At 36.1% G+C, this 20301-nt stretch overlaps 1 protein-coding gene across 4 annotated transcripts in view; it reads right to left on the reverse strand.

The window, feature by feature from the left end:
- Positions 1 to 20301, reverse strand: part of CDC42BPA (CDC42 binding protein kinase alpha) — a 352518-nt gene that overhangs the window by 55778 nt on the left and 276439 nt on the right. For 2 of the 4 annotated variants that reach the window (XM_062210852.1, XM_062210850.1), the window contains 3 exons: positions 7043 to 7150; positions 2687 to 2770; positions 254 to 359 (listed from right to left, as the gene is read on the reverse strand). In XM_062210852.1, the coding sequence (XP_062066836.1) occupies positions 254 to 359; positions 2687 to 2770; positions 7043 to 7150 (298 nt within the window). The remainder of the gene's footprint in view (positions 1 to 253; positions 360 to 2686; positions 2771 to 7042; positions 7151 to 20301) is intronic. The other 2 variants (XM_062210853.1, XM_062210851.1) reach the window with 1 other exon arrangement.

Here is a 20301-nt window from a genome sequence, read left to right on the forward strand (position 1 = left end):
ATTTAAATACATCTCCTTTAAAAAATATTTCTGAAGAAAATCAGTCTAATTTCTCTGATAATTCAACAGAATTTAGTAAGGTGTTCAGTTTACTGCTTCCATTCATGTTAGCTAAAGAAAAGCAAACAATTAAGTAAAACAATCAAACAAGCATTTTCTATACATTTTAAAGGGAATAAGGTTATCTGATTACAATTTAGGTAGTAAATGTTAGGACTCTAAAGTCACATTTTTCTTTCCATTTTGTTCTTACCTTCACATGAACAGCCCTGTCTTATCAAACCCACCATCAAAGAGGTACACTGATGACATTTGGTAGGAGTAGTAAAAGATTTTACAAAAAACTGGTGAGTCTTGCGCTGCAAAGTAAATTGATAAAAAAAAAATACACACTGATTACTTACTAAATGATTCCAACAGTGAACCCCTACGACCCACACCACCTACTACAATGTTTTCCTAAAGAAGGATGAATTTTTCTATTTCTCAAGATATCTTTCTATTGTTTCTGATCTTTAAATATTTTTACTAAGCAATGCTGAGCCAGTTAAAATAATTAATTGTTCTTGAATATCATTTGAATAGTATGTAAACAAAATAAACTGCAGCATTTGGGATTTTTTTCTCACAGATTTTAGCTTCAGGATTCTCTTAAATTCTTCAAATCACTATTACCAAAGAAGTAAGTGAAATCTGCACATTTGTACCTATACAAACATAGAATTTTAATATGCTTCATACTTCTTAAGGATAATAAAGAACAATTAAAATTTTTATTTCCACTGTGACTCATGAGCTTAATTTTTTATGATCAATACTAAACATTATACTTCATAAATCTTTCTCCCATGGCAAGAGGCAGTATCTCAATGAGCAGAAAAAAATACATGCATATGATTCTAGAGTTAGAAGGCAGTCTGAAATTTCTAATTAAAAACATTACAGAAATCTCTGTCTTGTCTGATTTATATGGTGTTAAGCTAATGCAGACTTTATCTCTTTGGAATATTCCTTTTTTTCCTCTAGATTAATGCTTAGCATATTTCAACAATAAATGAATTCTAATAAACAACTGCTACTGTTTTGTGAACTTAGGAGGAGTACATTACTTAACTCCTTTGTGACTCAATTTCCGATTTATTAAATATGATCAGTAATAGCTACTTCATGATGTGGTTAATAAAAATAAAAACAAAGCCTTTCAAAAAGTGCTCTGTATATAGTAAGCACTCAAAGATCATTTATTCTTTAATGGATACAAATCTAGTCAGTTATTTCTCTTTCATATATGCCCTGACTTAAATTAGTAAGAATTCTTCTATATACCATCAAATGTCAACATTGGTGAAAAACACTTAATGAAGCAGTATTTATTTCAGTTGAGACTAACATGAAACTAACAAAAAACTTAAGGGAATATCTGAAACTTGAAATTTAAAGCTTACAACAAATTCTGTTCTCTTCATCTGTGATATCTCATTTACGTACCACAAAATAAAGTAAAAAATGCCAAGAGGAGAAAAGCAGGTAATCCTTTTATACAGAATGACTTGACCAAATTTCAGTATTTGTTCTTTTACAAAAATGATGTGCTCTTTGTTTTTAAAAGTTCTTATAATTTTCTGTTGATTTATGATAACCTTAAATTTTACTATAATGTTTCTGGGTATGAGTTTTTGTTATCTATTTTCAATAATACCTAATGATATCTTTCATTATGAGGCTTTTCATTTTTAATTTGGAAAATTTAAGTCACTGACTCTTTAAGTAGTTCCATCTTGCTATTTTTTTCCTTTTCTTTTGAAAGTTCTACTACATAAATGTTGACACTATTTCTGCCATGAATTAATTTTCATATATTGTATCTTATCTTCCACATTAGTCACTTTTCTTCTTATCTATTCTTCCATTATTAAAGCCATCTACTGAGCTACTTCAGTAGCTATATTTTCATGTGAAGTATTTCTACTTTATTTTTCTTCCTATCTTACACTGACTCACGTTATTAATGTACTTCCTTTCTTATCTCTTTACACATATTTGCTATGTTTATTTTAAATTAATTTTCTATCTGATCTCAAAATTTGGCATTATTTGGGAATAGGTTTTGCTGTCTTGCTTTTACACCAATTTTACTTTGTGCAAATTTTATCAGTTTTTCAGATCTACTGACCTTACATTCTGTTGGTTTATCAAAGGTTTATACTGTAAGCAGGTAGATCATCTCAGTTTTCCAATTTTTAGAATTTCTCTGTAAGAGCTTGAGATAAACATCTAAATCTTCATGTTCTACAGTCTATAATTCTTGATTCAATCACATTGAATAGAATGGAAAACAAAGAATCTACCTGACATTTTTCATTAATCATTTCTCTTTCTCAGTGGTTTATTAATCTCAATCGCAGATTCTGTCATAAGTAGCCTCAATAATACCTTATTTAGGTATCAAGATTGTAACAGACTTCAGAACAGTGAATTTAAGATGATGAAAAAGAAAAATATGTATATTCCTCCTGTTTTCAATGGTGATTATTTCCATTCATACAGAATTTATTTTTGTCTCAAGCTTTAATAACTCTGAAGAAATCAATATTAAAAAAAAATCACAGCAAATACACAAAACAGAAGAAATCCATTCTGTTTGTTTGTTGTTGTGAACAAACCAGGTTTCTAACAAAGCAAGTACCTTAGGTGGGAGGCCAGCTGAACCAGTACATCCCTTTTTTCTTAAGGTTGGTGTGTGAACAGGAAGTGGAGTAGAGTCTACAGTCTAAACCCCAGGGCAAAAAGGAAATAAATGTCATGAAACACTCCATCAATTTCAAATATAACTAGAAAGAAATCAAAGTAAAATAAAGCTAAAACATTAATGTGACATAAAGTTCTACTAAAATATACCTCGATAAACCTAAAATTCTCAGTGTTGCTAATTTAAATTTCTGCCTACAATATCTTCCAATGTAACATTTGTTCAATTAGTAAAATTTGTCTTAGTCTGAAATTTAAACACATTTGGAAAAGAAAGTCTACAGAAGAAAACAGTCATAGCATACAGCCTATATAAAAATGAAGACATTAATTCTTATGTTCATCTCAATTTGCCATATTCATTCTAAAAAGTATCTGAGTTTTTAGCAAGATTTAAAGATATTTAGATGACTCTTTTAACTACTTGACCCCCACAAACAGACAGAGACTGAGATTAGTGAAGAAATTATTTCCAAAAAAGGGAGTTAAATGATTATTACTGGAATTTCAAACTTAGTACAAACTTAGTTACAAATTACAATAATTAGTTAGCTATGTAAAACATGTCTTTTTTGAAGTAAGATATTTCTTTGAATAAAAGGAATCAGTGATTTTACTCAATGTTATTACGAGAAAGGAGAGACAATGCTTAGCAAAGTATAAAAAAAGAAATGAAGAAAAACTACCTTTTAGAAAGCTAAGCAATCGACAAGAGGAAAAAGAATACTTAAAGTTACAGAATATTTTAAAATATCAAGAGAAAAATGGTTGGTCTCTTTGTCTTTGCTACTTTACAACCCCAAAAATGTAATATTTTATATTCACCACAGCCTTAAAAAAATTCAAGTGAATTTCTCACAGTTTTGTTTGTGCGTTTAGTTCTAATTTAAAATTTATTTACTTTTGAACAATCTGAAAAAGTTTTGAAGAAAATATATAATTTAACATTTGGGAAGATAAATATAAGTATGAAAGAGAAGAACACTAAGAATCAATATAAAGTATAATAAAAATTAACAGAAAACAAAATTGTCATAAGAAGGCATACAGCAAGTCTAAGAGAAGTTATTAAATTAAAAAGAATCAAACAAGAGTGCCAGATAAAAGACGAAGAGAGTTTATAAAGTACAGTAATGCTGATTAAGAAAACATTTTTAAACATTTCATTGATCATAACAACAAAAAATTTATGGTACTAAGGAACAAATCTAATAAGCAATATGAAGTATACTGAAAATAATGAAACTTTATGTATAAGAATACCTAACTAATTGTGTATCAAGTACACAGACAGAAATATCTGGTATCATGTAGATGTCAATTCTCCCCAAATAAAACTATAAATTCATGCAATTCCAATCAGAAGTCCCAATGGAACTTGGCCAGCTTGTCCTAAAAATAATATGGGAGACTAGGTCAAGAAGAAAAGGAAGACAATTAAGGTGGGTAGGAATGGGTCAGCATACCAAGTATCAGGAATTATTTCAGAACTACAGTAATAAAAAAAAAGGGGGGGGGGTATCAGTGAGGGAGTAACCAAAAGAACAAGAGAAGAGGATATAGAATTCTCAAACAGACCCACGCAGTGACTACACTACAAATCAGGGGTTATAGGAGTCAGTTGTTTACACCCCATAGGAAAAAAGAGATTAGAACACCATTTCCTATTATACATAGCAACAAACTTCAGTCTGATTAAATTCCTAAACATGTAAAAGCAGAACTGTAAAACTTGGAAGAATAATGATAATTTCAGCATTTGGAAGAATGGGTTTAACACAACATAAAAAGCAGAAGTCATAAAGGAAAAGATTGATAAATGTGACTACTTTAAAATAAAAAAAACTTGCAGGGCCAGTGCTGTGGCACAGTGGGTGAAAGCCTTGGCCTGAAGCACTGGCATCCCATATGGGTGCTGCTTCTAGTCCGGGCTGCTCCACTTCCGATCCAGCGCTCTGTTATGGCCTGGGAAAGCAGTAGAAGATGGCCCCTGCACCCACTTGGGAGACCCAGAAGAAGCTCCTGGCTTTGGATCGGCGCAGCTCTGGCCGTTGTGTCCATCAGTGGAGTGAACCAGTGGATGGAAGACCTTTCTCTCTGTCTCTACCTCTCTGTAATTCTTTCAAATAAATAAAATAAATCTTTTAAAAAAATAAAAAATAAAAACTTGCAAGACAAAAAGATACCACAAACAAAATTTTAAAATAAGGTATACTGAGAGAAAAAATATTTGCAATGCATGTAAGCCAGCAATGAATTGATATCTGGAATATATAAAGACTGCTTACAAAAATAAGAAAAGTCAGTCAATTGAACAATAGACAAGGGATAGGAACAGGCAAATCAGTTGTCAATATACATATTTAAAAAGACAATGGGGTCAGCACTGTGGCACAGTAGGTTAATCCTTTGCCTGCAGTGCCGGCATCCCATATGGGCGCAGGTTCTAGTCCCCGCTGCTCCTCTCTACATCCTGCTCTCAGCTATGGCCTGGGAAAGCAGCAGAACATGGCCCAAGTCCTTGGGCCCCTGCACCCTCTGGGAGACCCAGAAGAAGCTCCTGGTTCCTGCCTTCGGATCGGCGCAGCTCCGGTCGTTGTGGCCATCTGGGGAGTGAACCAGCAAACAGAAGACCTTTCTTTCTCCCTTTCACTGTCTGTAACTCTACCTCTCAAATAAAAAAACAAAACAAAAACAAAAAAACCTCACACACTTAAAAAAAAATGCAATAACACCAAAAAGGGAAATATAAGTTAAAACAAAAATGTCACTCATATTCATCAAACTGGCAAAAGTCAAGGACAGAAAGTACCAGGTGTTAGCCAAGATGTGGGGACATAAACTCTCATACTGCTAGTTGGAGTGAAAATTAGTTCAACTAGTGCAGAAAGCAATTTGGCAAGATCTGAAGTTGCAAAAGCATGTATCAGACAACCTCGTAATTTCAGTTCTAAGTATACATGCTAAACAAAATCCATATATATGCAAAAGCAGACAAATATATTAGAATGTTCACTTCAGCACTGATTATATACTAGATGACTGCAAACAACCTAAATATCCAACAAAAATGGATGGTTGTGGTATATACGTAAAATGACTTTATATAGCACGAATGAACCAGACATGTATGATTAAATCTTAAAAGAATAATACTTCTGAATGAAAAAAACTGTGGAAGCACATGTTGTATTTGTAAAAATTTTTAAATACATGACAAGTACTACTGTATAGTATTTATGAACACAAACAAAATAATAAGTACATTGAAACCAAAGGACAGAAGATGCAACCCAGCTTCAGGATATTTAGGTACATCTGGAAAAGCAGAGAGTAATGGTAAAAGGAGAGATGTTTTAACTATTTCTGAAATATCTTTTTCTCTGAATAAATAACTGAAAAAACCAGGGCAAAATGTTCATGTATGTTAAACCTGTAGATGATGGTTACATAGTATTTATATTATTTGCTGGATGTTTTATATACTTTATCATTAAAATAAAATATATAATCCCTGAATATTAAAACAAATGTAACTAAAAAACACAGATCTTATTAAACCAGTCTGACAGAGTCCATCCTAAGATTGGAAAACAGTCATGACAACTTACTAAAACTCACACTTCCCTGTAGATAATTTTCAGACCAGATTTTCTGCTTTTACTGAAATGCTAAACACAATTCTGGAGGTTATAAAGTAATATAAAATGGGATGTAAGGAAACTCTGTCTAAACTGTGATGGTGAAAGAGAACCTGAACTGCTTCTTGAGGCAGGATGGTACAAACTGAAATACAACACATTCTTCTGCCTGGTGGAAGAAATGGCTTCTATTGAGAAAATTGGCCAGTTGCTATTCACAACACAGCAGTTTTATTTTTTGTACTGTTCAATGTCTGTTGTTCACTTAGCTGTTAGAATAAGCTACTCTGTTGCTAGTTGCGGCAATTTTTAAGCTCTGCTTAGATATATAATTACATGTTGGCTTATCAGATTTATTCAAACAACTAAAATTTGAGAATGGCAGTCTCACAATTAAAAAATTTACATAAAATTATCCTCTGTTCTATATATTTCTCTAAGAGTATATTTAATGTTAAATAATTTATCTATTTCATATTACACTTTTGTGAACAATTTACAACTTTTCTACTTCTGTCTATATTATTACATAAGTGTAAGATCTTCAATAGAATATAAAAATAATATATTTGATTAAGACGAGAGACTGATTTCACTCGTTTTTTTCAATTCCCTCTTTAATGACACAAGTGAAAAGTTGGGGAGTGAGGCACCTTAACTGGCTCAGCTTCACTAGATGTGGAAGAAGACACTGTGGACCTTGACTGGAGGTAAACCTTTACACTGGGATTCCGTACGTATATGTTCTCAACCGGATCAGTCTAGGAAAGTAAGTCAGAAAAAACAAAACCCAAGAAGTCACTTTTAAACAATGCGAAGCTCTTAGCAAATTTCAGAAAGGCATGATCATGAGCAACATTTCTTGAGGAAGGACAGCAAAAACTTCAGTTTGAATATGCATGTTAGGAATGTGTCATTAAGCAAAATCATAACCAGAAGCTTTAATGTAAACAAGCATTAACATAACCATAGTTAAACAAGGCTCTTACCCTATTTTTAATGCTGATTTCTTACTTTGAGTACTGGTCTCTACTGTGTGTTTTGTATTTGTATTCCATTGGAAATTTTGTATTTCACAAAATAAATCCTATGTAAATATGAACTAAATGCAACATATACAATATATACTACAGTAAGAATGAAATTTGTTCTACTAGGCTTTAATGAAAGTAAAAGAAACTAACCTATCAGCTTTCTGCTTGTCACTAAAGCAAGCTCCTTTTAATTTTATAGCAGTAGAAATACCAACACTTATATTCAGTTGCACTCTTTCAAACCAAGTATTTTTTTTTTTTAAAGATTTTATTTACTTATTTGAGAGGTAGAGTTACAGTGAGAGGGAGAGACAGAAAGAAAGGTCTTCCATCCACTGGTTCACTCCCGCAATGGCTGCAATGGTCAGAGCTGTGCTGATGCAAAGCCAGGAGCCAGGAGTCTTCTGGGTCTCCCATGAGGGTGCAAGGGACCCAAGGACTTCAGCCATCTTCCACTGCTTTCCAGGTGCATTAGCAGGGAGCTGGACAGGAAGGGGAGCAGCTGGGACTCAAACTGGCACCTATATGGGATGCCGGCACTGTAGGTCAGAGCTTAAACCCATTGCACTGTGATGCCAGCCCCTCAAACTAAGTATTTTTAAAAGTTGAAAGTGGGCTGGTGCTGCAGCTCAATAGGCTAATCCTCCACCTGCGGCACCGGCACACTGGTTCTAGTCCCGGTCAGGGTGCTGGATTCTGTCCTGGTTGCTCCTCTTCCAGTCCAGCTCTCTGCTGTGGCCCGGGAAGGCAGTGGAGGATGGCCCAAGTGCTTGGCCCCTGCACCCGCATGGGAGACCAGGAGAAGCACCTGGCTCCTGCCTTCGGATCAGCGCGGTGCAGAGTGCCAGCCACAGTGGCCATTGGCGGGTGAACCAACAGAAAAGGAAGACCTTTCTCTCTGTCTCTCTCTCACTGTCCACTCTGCCTGTCAAAAAAAAAAAAAAAAAAAAAAAGTTGAAAGTGTTTTGAGCTAAAATTTGGCAAAGATCTTAGGAAGCACGATGACTGATTATCTATTCAGTGTAGAAATTTTCAAATTTACAAAGATTGAGCTTTCAGAACAAAAGGTAATTTGGAAAGGATGTCAGGGAACTTTGTTGAATGCTGTGAAGGAAGAGTAATATTTAGATCAGAAGTGACAAATCAATAAATAGTACTGGCCAGTGCCGTGGCTCACTTGGCTAATCCCCCGCCTGCTGTGCCGGCACCACGGGTTCTAGTCCTGGTTGGGGCGCCAGGTACTAGTCCTGGTTGCTCCTCTTCCAGTCCAGCGCTCTGCTGTGGCCTGGGAGGGCAGTGGAGGATGGCCCAAGTACTTGGGTCATGGCAGCCATTAGGGGAGTGAACCAACGGAAGGAAGACCTTTCTCTCTATCTCTCTATCACTGTCTATAACTCTCTCTCTGTCTCTCTCTCACACTGTCTAACTCTGCCTGGCAAAAAATAAAAAATAAATAAATAGTACTAATAATTGTAAATAACATATTTAAATTTTTTTGTGTCATTAAGGTTATTAAGAAGACGTTACAAGTAAAACACCCCTTAGAATAGCCACCAATGAAAGACATAGGGTGCAGTTATTGGAATATATTTAGATGGAGTTATTAGAATAGCTCATTTAAATAAGTAAACACATTTTAAAATGCTGGGGTAGGGGATGACACTGGCATAGTGGGTAAAGCTGCCACCTGAAGTGCCAGCATCCCATTTGGGTGCTGGTTGGAGTCCCAGCTGCTTGACTTACAATCAGCTCCCTGCCAATGCACCTGGGAAAGCAGAAGAAGAAGATGGCCCAAGTCCTTGGGCCCCTGCACCCATGTGGGAGACCTGGAAGAAGCTCCAAGCTCTTGGCTTTGGACTGGCCCAGCTCCAGTCGTTGTAGACATTTGGGGAGTGAACCAACGGATGTAAGACTTCTCTCTCTCTCTGTCTCTGCCTCTCTGTGACTCTGCCTTTCAAATAAATAAATAAATCTTTTTTAAAAATAAAACAAAATGCTAGATTAAATAATAAATGATCAGGAATAGAGATACCTGGAAAAAAAGGTTTCTCTGTAAGGTAACTTTTAGCTCTGTTTTCAGTACAACAGAACTAAGAGTACATGAGTTCAGTCTCTAAGTGTATGAATTATTTTCTCAAGTTGTGGATATTTTCCTGCCTACTATTTTACTTAAGATCTTATTTATTTATTTGAAAGGTGGAGTTACAGAGGTGTATAGAGAGAGACAGAGAGGTCTTTAATCCACAGGCTCACTCCCCAAATGTCTGCAACTGCCTGAGCTGGGCCAATCTGAAGCCAGGAGCCTGGCACTTCTTCCAGTTCTCCCATGTGGGTGAAGGGGCACATGGACTTGGGCCATCTTCCACGGCTTTCCCAAGTCATAACAGACCTGAATCAGAAGTGGAACAGCTGGGATTCAACCAGGGCCCACCATGCCACAGGCTGCCCTGCCCCGCCCCCCGTACCTACTATTAATATAGAATATATTGCACATGAAAATAAAAGTGAACTTCTGTTCAGTGAGGAGAACTTTTAAAATCTGACAGGCAGGTAGGCTGCAAAACAGTAAGGCAGCTGTCTACTGTTGCCCACCGACCTCCTCCCATTGTGATGGGCATGAACAGGCAATCCTCGCAATCCACAAGACAGGACTGACACACATGACCATCACTGGGCCTTAAATCTTTAGTTACAGGATTTTGGAGAAGTGGGAACAAGAAGGGTCTCAGGGAGGATATCTAGGGAAGTTGGAGTGGCAGTGCTGTGCTGTATCTAATCTGCTGACAGCAAATTCAGCACTATTTTTGTTCTTCTAAAGGTTACCTCCACAAAAGAGGCACTCAAATGTAATTTAATGATCATGAAGGCTCAGGAATATTATCTCCTCTCCTGACAGAGATCTCTGACCAATTTATCAATACTGCTTTTGCTTATCAAATCCATTTTATCAGAACTCCATCCACCATGGACTCCTATTCACCTTGCAATTTATATAACTTTATGGAAACTAGAGGGAGATTTTTAGAAAGTGTGACCTTAACATGGATTCAAATAATTACTTAATAAAATTTAAAAGAAGTGACCAAGTAGAGGATGTGTTGTGTGCAAAAACTGGGCCACTGTAAGAAAATCTGAAACATAAAATCAAATTACTGTGTAAAAGGTAATGCTGTCAATAGGACTGAAGGGTCTAATTACTTTAAAAACTCTTTAAAAATAAGAAAGGCAGGCATTTGCTAAATCTAATAATATAGGTTGAAATTTTATAGCAGGCTGATCTTTGAGCTATGCAACATGTGCTGAAGAATTCCTGACATTTATTAAAGTCTTTTCCTGCTAACTAGTTTTTACTTATCAATAAAAACAAATAAAACAATAGGAACAAAAATATATTCAAACATGATTTTCTTAGCTGAATTAGATACAAGTTGGTTATTCCAAAGAGGAAAATATTTAAAGTAAAAAAGATAAACCAGGGGTGAGCATTGTGGTACAAAAGGTTAAAACTGCTGCACAGGAAGCTGGCATCCCATATGGGAGCACTAGCTGGAGTCCTAGCTACTCCTGATTTCCAGTCCAGCTCCCTGCTATTGCACCTGGGAAGCAGGGGATGATAGCTCAAGTACCTGAATTCTTGTCAACTCATCCAGGAGACATTGATGGAGTTTCTGGCTCCTGGTTTTAGACTGGGCCAGCCGAGGTCTACTGTGGCCATTTGGGAAATGAACCAAGGGATGGAAGATCTCTTTCTCTGTCTCTACCTCTTGTGTGTTCCCCCTCCATTTTGTTACTCTGCCTTTCAAATAAATAATCTTTTTTTAAAAAATAACAAGCCAATATTAATATTACATAAAGAAAATTACCATACTAGCTTTTCCAGAGTTGTAAGTTCTTCAAGTAAAAAAATCAACTTTAGATTAAACAAAATTTAGTTTCCTTCGTAAAATTATAAAAATAAGTAAAAATATTAGAATATTTGAGATAGCATTAATTGGATATAGTAAAAAAATTCAACTGTGCCAGTTACAATATTCTTGATTACAAAAAGCCACCGTGACTATGTAACTGAAGTTTAAAAAAATTATCATTGTAGGAGCTGGCACATTGGCATACTGGGTTTTACTCTGCTTGTGATGCCAGCATTCCATATGCGTGCTGGTTCAAGTTCAGCTGCTTCATTTCTGATCCTGTTCCTTGCTAATTCACCTGAGAAAGCAATAGATGATGGTTCAAATGCTTGGGTCTCTGCACCCATGTGGGAGACTAGGATGGACTTCTGGGTTCCTAGTTTCACCCTGGCACAGCACTGGTCGTTGTAGCCACTACACCAGCAGATGGAAGAGCTCTCTGTCTCTCTTTTTGGCTTCCACACTCTAATTCTGCCTTTCAAATAAATAAAATAAATATATTTTTTTAAAAATGCAGGAGCCTAAAACCACACAGACACAAAAATATCACTTTAATTTCCAAAAGTGTATTTTTCAACAGACCAGCCAAAAGCATGGTAAAGATAAGTAAAATTGCAACAAAAGAAGTTTTTAACCTTAAACTTTAAAAAATATTTTGGGATCCTTTTAAAAACACTTAGGAGCAAATAGTTCATAATATTAATAGATTTTAATATTTAATTTTCTTTCAGGGTTACTTTCAGTGTAAACAATATTTTGAAGGTGACTTAACAATATAAATAATAATATAATTTCACATATTTTCAGTTTTAATTTTCACCAAAAAGTTCAAGAAGTTGTTAATTTTAAATATAACTAAATGCTTACCATGCATTTATGATAAGTGACTATTCTAACCACTAAAAAGAAATCAGTTCTATTAAGCTTTTAGAATATTCAGTGACTACATGATAGGACTTAAAGATAGCCTAAAATTAACTTTAATAATTGGCAATGATTCAGATATAGTATGGTACAACAGTTAGTAACTGTTAGTAGCAGTTAGTAACATTAATTTTTATACAAAGAACTTTAAAAACAAATGTAATCATTATTAATATTTAAACTATGGAAACTAAAAAATTTTGTTGTAAAAATTTTGCATTAAGAATGCAAGAAAAGCTAAAAAAGGTGATACACATAAAGAGCAAAGATCTCATAATTCAATAATCAGATGTGATTATATACAAAGAATGATAAAAAGGGAAAATAGTGAAAAATGAGTAGCTACTCTGCTATGGCCTGGGAAAACAGTAGAAGATGGCCCAAGTCCTTGGGCCCCTGCATCAGTGTGGGAAACCCAGGCTCCTGGCTTCAGATCAGCGCAGCTCAGATCTGTCTCTCCCCTCTCTGTGTAACTCTTTCAAATAAATAAATAAAAAATACAAAAGTAGCTAATAAATAGCTAATATTTATTGTATAGAATATTTTAAAATTGTCCAAGTAAATACACTGGGAACAAATCTATTTTTTTAATAATTATTTATTTGAAAGTCAGAGTTACATAAAGAGAGAAGGAGAGGTGGAGAGTCAGAGAGAGAAAGAGAGAGAGAGAGAGAGAGAGAGAGAGTGAGAGAGAAATAGAGAGAGAGAGAGAGAGAATGAGTGAGATCTTCCATTCTGCTGGTTCACACCCCAAATGACCACAATGTCCAGAGCTGAGCTGATCCGAAGCCAGGAGCCAGGAGATTCTTCCAGGTCTCCTACATGGCTGTAGGAGCCCAAGGACTTGGGCCATCCTCTACTCCTTTCCCAGGTCATAGCAGAGAGCTGGATTGGAAGAGGAGCAGCCGGGACTCGAACGGGTGCCCATATGGGATGCTGGTGCTGTAGGCTGGGGTTTTAGCCCTCTGTGCTACAGCGCCAGCCTCAGAAACAAACATTAACTGAACAATATAAACAATTCACTATATATTTTTGAGCTGTAATCTACTGGGAAAATGTAGAATATTCATATAAATATATTTTTTGATTATGTATTCTCCTAAATAAATATACTTTAAGGATTCATTCTGAACAGTCATTACAAAATCTCTAATATTCCTATGTCATTTTTAACATAATATCCTACTTTAAAAAAGAAAGCAAAAAGTAGAAAATCTGAGTTTTAGTAGTATCATACACATTGTATAATCCTGTCATGCAAGAAATACCATCAATTTCCCCCAGTCCATTAGGATTTTTCTAATAAATGATCATCAAAATGTATTTTTAGAATAGCACAGTAAAATAAAGCTTCTTTTTTCTTTCCAGGATCAGGGAACTGATTTTTAGATCATCTCTTTATCAAGAAGTCCTCAAATTATGCTGTATAACCTACATAGAATAAAAATAACTAGAACTAATTACCTTAAATATATATCAATGGGGGCCAGCGCTGTAGCTTAGCTGGTGAAGCCTCCGCCAGCAGCGCCAGCAGCCAATATGGGCATGGGTTTGAGTCCCAGCTGCTCCAGTGCCAATCTAGCTCCCTGCTAATGCACCTGAGAAAGCAGCAGAGGACGGTCCAAGTGCTTGGGAGACCCGGAAGAAGTTCCTGTATCATGGCTTTGGATTGACCTCACTCCAGCTGTCGCAGCCATTAGGGGAGTGAACCAGCAGATAGAAGACTCTCTCTGTCTCTCCCTCTCTCTGTAACTCTGCCTCTTAAATAAATAAATCTCCAAAATAATATATATCAATGAACTTTTTTTTATTATTATTTTTTATTTTTTTTTTGACAGGCAGAGTGGACAGTGAGAGAGAGAGAGAGAGAGAAAGGTCTTCCTTTGCCATTGGTTCACCCTCCAATGGCCGCCGCTGCTGGCACACTGCGGCCAGCGCACCGCGCTGATCTGATGGCAGGAGCCAGGTGCTTCTCCTGGTCTCCCATGGGGTGCAGGGCCCAAGCACTTGGGCCATCCTCCACTGTACTCCCTGGCCACAGCAGAGAGCTGGCCTGGAAGAGGGGCAACCAGGACAGAATCCGGCACCCCGACCGGGACTAGAACCCGGTGTGCCGATGCCGCAAGGCGGAGGATTAGCCTAGTGAGCCGCAGCGCCAGCCCAATGAACTTTTTTAACACCCAAATAATTACAGATTTGTACAAGTAGCAACATTCTCATGAGAAAACTTCTTTGAAAAGGGAAAGAAACCAAGATTTGATTCAGATGACAAATGCTCAGTCTATTAAAGATAGCCTGCATCTAACATGTTGTTTGTATGGATATAGAAATTAATAGAAAAAAATCCAGTGTTTTATCAGTTTTCTTTTTTGTTCATCTAGAAATGTTTTGCAAATAAAGGAGTAAGGAATAACACATTTTTTTATTCAGAACACTTATAACCCTAAACTTTTAGTGATATAACTGTCACCTGAGCTTATGGTTAAAAAAAAAAAAAGTAATAGAAAAGTGCTGTATCATTTGGAAATAAACATTTTAGTAAATATTTTATTATTCTAAAATAAATCCTAATAAATGACTGAAGGTTATAATTAGTGTTATCTATCTAGTTATAATTAATTTAAAAATATATTAATGTAAGGTAGACCAAAAGATGTAAAGTAATAAAAAGACATTATATGTATTTCTTCAAACTGTTGTGGCAGAATAACAATAGATTTTTATATCAAAATAAACTACTTTCTTGAAAAAATATATTTGTTTAAATATCTACTCGAGAAAATTTCTAAATGTTCTAAGAAAACATAAAAACAAAGTCCTCATGCTGGCTGACTTTAATCTTTGCTCCAAACTTTAAAGGGACAGTTTGAAATGAAACACTGTTTCTATTAATTAAAGTACTACAGAACTAACACTCACCATTTATATTCAGACAATAAAACTATTGATAAATTTTACTTCAACGATGGTTAAGTAAATTCCAATTATAAGTCAAGTATTCAGATATAAATGATGCCTTACACTAGAAATAAGAATACAGCAAATTCTATTTAGGAACACCTCATTTATATGATATTTTACAAAGGATTTTAAACTTATTAAAGTATTAAAATTTGCTTTTCTGAAAATATCACATGAAACAGACAACCATATTAGGTTTTCTGTAAGGAATATAATCATTTGTATCCTACAGGAATAGTCTGATGCTTCAGGGAATATGAAAGTTCCTCACACTATGCCACTGAGATATTTCTATTTTGTATTGAATAATTCATTATTTTACATCATCTGCATCATAGTCACTACCACTTTTTTTTTTTGACAGGCAGAGTGGATAGTGAGAGAGAGAGACAGAGACAGAGAGAAAGGTCTTCCTTTTTGCTGTTGGTTCACCCTCCAATGGCCACCGCGGCCGGCGCATCTCGCTGATCTGAAGCCAGAAGCCAGGTGCTTCTCCTGGTCTCCCATGCGGGTTCAGGGCCCAAGCACTTGGGCCATCCTCCACTGTACTCCCTGGCCACAGCAGAGAGCTGGCCTGGAAGAGGGGCAACCGGGATAGAATCCGGCGCCCCGACCAGGACTAGAACCCGGTGTGCCGGCGCCACAGGCAGAGGATTAGCCTGTTAAGCCATGGCAGCGGCCAGTCACTACCACTTTTCATTGATTGACTTTTTATTTGTGATATTCTTTTTTTTTTTTTTTTTTTTTGACAGGCAGAGTAGACAGTGAGAGACAGAGAAACAGACAGAAAGGTCTTCCTTTTGCCGTTGGTTCACCCTCCAATGGCCAGCGCATTGCGCTGATGCGAAGCCAGGAGCTTCTCCTGGTCTCCCATGTGGGTGCAGGGCCCAAGGACTTGGGCCATCCTCCACTGCACTCCTGGGCCATAGCAGAGAGCTAGCCTGGAAGAGGGGCAACCAGGACAGAATCCGGTGCCCCGACTGGGACTAGGACCCGGGGTGCCAGCGCCGCAGGCGGAGGATTAGCCTATTGAGCTGCAGCACCGGCCCTATTTCTGATATTCTTAACCAAAGAAAAACTGCACTAAAAATTTTTATGTAATTACAAGTCAACAGGTTTTTGTTAACTGGCTAATTCATGTTCTATAGAATAAAGACATACAATTAAGAATAGGGGCCTTAATACAAATATTTCTCTAAAAAGAATACACTTATTTCAAGATTTATATAAACTTCCTGGGTAATGAAGATCCCAGAAGTATGCAAAGCAAATGATATGTAACAAATCCATAAAAAAATTAATCAGAAAAACAAAAACTCTCTGAATTATAGATTTATTCAAAAACAAGTACTCAAAATTTTAGTGAATTCACAGACTGATGATTTGAACCTACTGGACATACAACATTACAGTCATCCCTTCTAGAAGTTTTATTAAATAATTAACATATATTCAGAGTACTTTTTTAAAACCAAATACCCAATGGTTTTAACACTCTACAAATCTCAATGTAATCAAGAAACTAGTTCAATAATTAATGAGATACCAGTTGAACTCATGGTTCTACTAGCCACATAGCACTGATATATGAACTGTTTACTTATTAGTAAACAGTAGTCTGAAAATATATGCTATATAGTGTTATTCACATTTCTTTTACAACAAACCTTCCACCATACCAGAAAGGTAAGAGCACAGCGAGCAGGGGGCCACCCTATTTCTTCCAGTACCAACGGTAAACCAGAGAATTTCCTGATCTAGATCCCTCAAAGTCCAACAATCCTGGATTTAACTTGTTGAAAATCCCAATGATCATGAAACTGACAGATCAAAGTCAAAAACAGATCTATCACTGTTTCCTTTTTAATGTTATGATTTTATTCAGTATATAAAAATTGGAACACATACTTATAAGCCAGATGGACTGCTTTTCATCTGGAAAGTATGTATGTATGTGTATAAATAGCTGCTGGTGGGATGGGGATTGCTGCAGAAAAAGTTGAGACCTTTCCATGCATAGAGTCCTCATTGTGAATTTATCATACTCTTACACAGATAGAGGTAGTGACTAACCCATTTCATATGAGAAACAGGGAGTTAGCGTTAGCATAGGAAGATGTTTATAGTTAGTTAAAGATATATATATAAGGAATTTTCCAGATATGATCAAATTTTCTTTCTACATAATTAAAGTCATTAAGAAACCTCTATGCATTTGCTTGTATCAGGTTCTTATTTAGAAATTAATTTACTTTTCTTTGATCAATTTAGCATATCTTAGAATCATTTTCTCCCACAAAAAATTAAAAGGTCATTTTAGGAGTTTGGCTACAGAAGTTTTTAATCAACATTCCTAAAGCTTTGCGGCCAAAGCCAAAGAAGAAAAACAAACAAAAAACCCAACACATACACAAAATAGCAGAGTAGCAACAGCAGGAGCAGCAGCACAAAGCATGCAGTAAGTGTCATAGTACATCACAAAAACTTCAAGTTCTGCAACCACAGGCAAAGGGTAGAGATAAGGGTAGAAAGCCTCAGGGTGGGTACACAGAGTGCAATAGTATCTTACACGTCTGCCTTTGCTAGCTGGAGTACAGGACGGAGAGCGCTTCAACAGAGAAAGGAGAATACTACATGTTACAAATAGTTACGCACCAAAGACTTTCAGTGACTACTAATGCATTAACAGACAAAGTATAGAAACATACACATAAAGCCATGTTTTTGCATAGTTTGAAAGTACACATATTTTCAGGGAAACCTAAAGAATAAGACAGTAAAGAAACAGTTGCTGAGACTACGTTTAAATTTGAAAATGTCTTCATTGGTCCATGAGCAAAATAATGCTCCACCAAAGTGGTGCACAATTTCTCTTAATGGAAAGGTTGGTTGTGGTAAGCTGAAATATACGACTGCAAAAGGATTTAAGTAAATCTGATTTAGTATCACAAGGATTAAATATGTAACTACTAAGCCTGTTTTAAACATTTACCTACCAATATCATTGTTTAAAAATTATTCTTTTAAATGATGAGCACTATCAGGAATTCAGAACAACTGATAAAGAACTAAAACAAAAACAATATTGTTCATTCTGACTAGACTTCAGGCCTTTGTTAAAAGAAGGACTTTCATCTTTTTGCCATATTAAGAAAAGGTAACAAGCACTTCAAAATATTTTTCAAGTTTCTGAAACTTTGTGATTCTCACAGAGTTTCTCTAATATGACACGCATATATTTAGGCAATCTCTCTATCAGTTCAACCAAATATTTGCTGTGAATCTGTAATGTATCAGGCATTATGCAGACTTTTTAAAGGATTGAAAAATAAATAAGGCATAGCAGTTCACAAACTGGCAAGGAAGTCATTGCGCCAGCAACAATGTAACAAGTACAATCACTGAGACACAAGGTTTGTATGGGAACTTAGAGGGATACACAAGATTTTTTATGGGGACCTGGAGGGCAGTTTATAGAATGGATCTAAAAGGATTCTAGATCTCAAAGAAAAGTTTGAGAATAAGAAATATCATTCAACATTATCAGTGTTACTGTTAAAATAACTCTGGCAGACTGGTAAGATAGGAATTCTTTCTACAGGAAACTAGAAATAAAGGTGACTTGAACACTGTCCCAAACAGTTAATTAAGAGCAAACCAGGATTAGAATAACTACAGAGGAGCTGGCATAGCAAGTAAAGCCACTTCCTGTGGTGTTGTCATGGGAGCCCTTTCAAGTCTCAGTTGCTCTACTTGCCATCTAGATTCCTGCTAATGGCCTGAGAAGGAAGCAGATGGCCCAAGTGTTTGGGCCTTGCACCCACGTGCAAGACCCAGAGGAAGCTCCTGGCTCCTGGCTTCTGGTTGGCCCAGCTCTGGTCCTTACGGCTACTTGGGGATCAAACCAGCGGATGGAAGATCTCAGTCTTGTCTCTCTCTCTAACTCTGCCCTTCAAATAAATAAATAAATAAATCTTTTTAAAAAACATCAATTGGATGACACATTAAAAAAAAAAAGAACTACAGAGTTCTAAGTTTTTATTTTTCAGGCTGTTAGTCTTTATTATGGTGATGAAAGTCAGATTCAAAGCACTTACTTTCTCTCAAAATTAACAGTATCATTTCTCTTATCCTCTGTGCCTCTAAAAACAACCAAATAACAATCCCCAATCCTTCCTCCATTATTTAATCTGTCTCCTCTCTTCCTTAATAATCACAATAGCCAACATTTATTGTGTGCAAAATATATGCAGATACTCTCCAAAGTGCTATATGTATATGAACTCTTAATTGTCATAGAACCCTATACAGTAGGTACTAAGCTCCTCATTTTAAAGATGAAAACAGAATCACTTACCTAAAATCATAAAACATGTTAAATGGTGAAGCTAGGATTTAAATCTCTCCAGACTTCTCAAAAATGATATGCAATCACTGTCTTTACACCTTAACCCCTCAATTTACTTCATAACACAATACCATCTGGCTTCTGTTTTGATAATTCTAACACTGGTAAGTTGTTTGCCCTCTCTGATCAGTCACCTCTTCTGAGGCTTCTGTTCATTCATCTCCATAAAACTCTACAGTATCTTAGTTTTTGTGACAGAAAGTTCCCAAGTAACCTCATCCTGTTCTTACCATTGCTCTTCCTGCTCTTTTGGGGAGTGTTCATCCTCTAACCCCTCTCCAATACAGGAGATCCCAAGGTTCTGTTCAAGCCTTACTGCTCTTCCCATGCTGCCATCTTCTCCGTGCGGTATCTTACCCAGTTTCAACTGTGCTGTCAATTCCAACTCTATAGCCAGTTTATCCACTTCCTCAAGTTTCTGATTCATATATCTCAAGGTAAGCTAAACTTTTCCACATGGCTATCCCTTAGGCACCTCGAATCTAGAAGTCAGACAATTTTTATGTTTTCAGTAGAGAAGGGTAAACTTTTTCTTTACATGCAATTAGAGGAAAACTCTAACTCACTCTCCCCCTCCCTGCTTACCCTCCCCCACAGTGCCTCTTTTTTTTTTTCTGGATTTATTTATTTATGTATTTGAAAGTCAGAGTTACACAGAGAGAGAAGGAGAGGCAGAG

This window comes from Lepus europaeus, chromosome 14, assembly GCF_033115175.1.
Source record: "Lepus europaeus isolate LE1 chromosome 14, mLepTim1.pri, whole genome shotgun sequence".
Taxonomy (NCBI): Eukaryota; Metazoa; Chordata; class Mammalia; order Lagomorpha; family Leporidae; genus Lepus; species Lepus europaeus.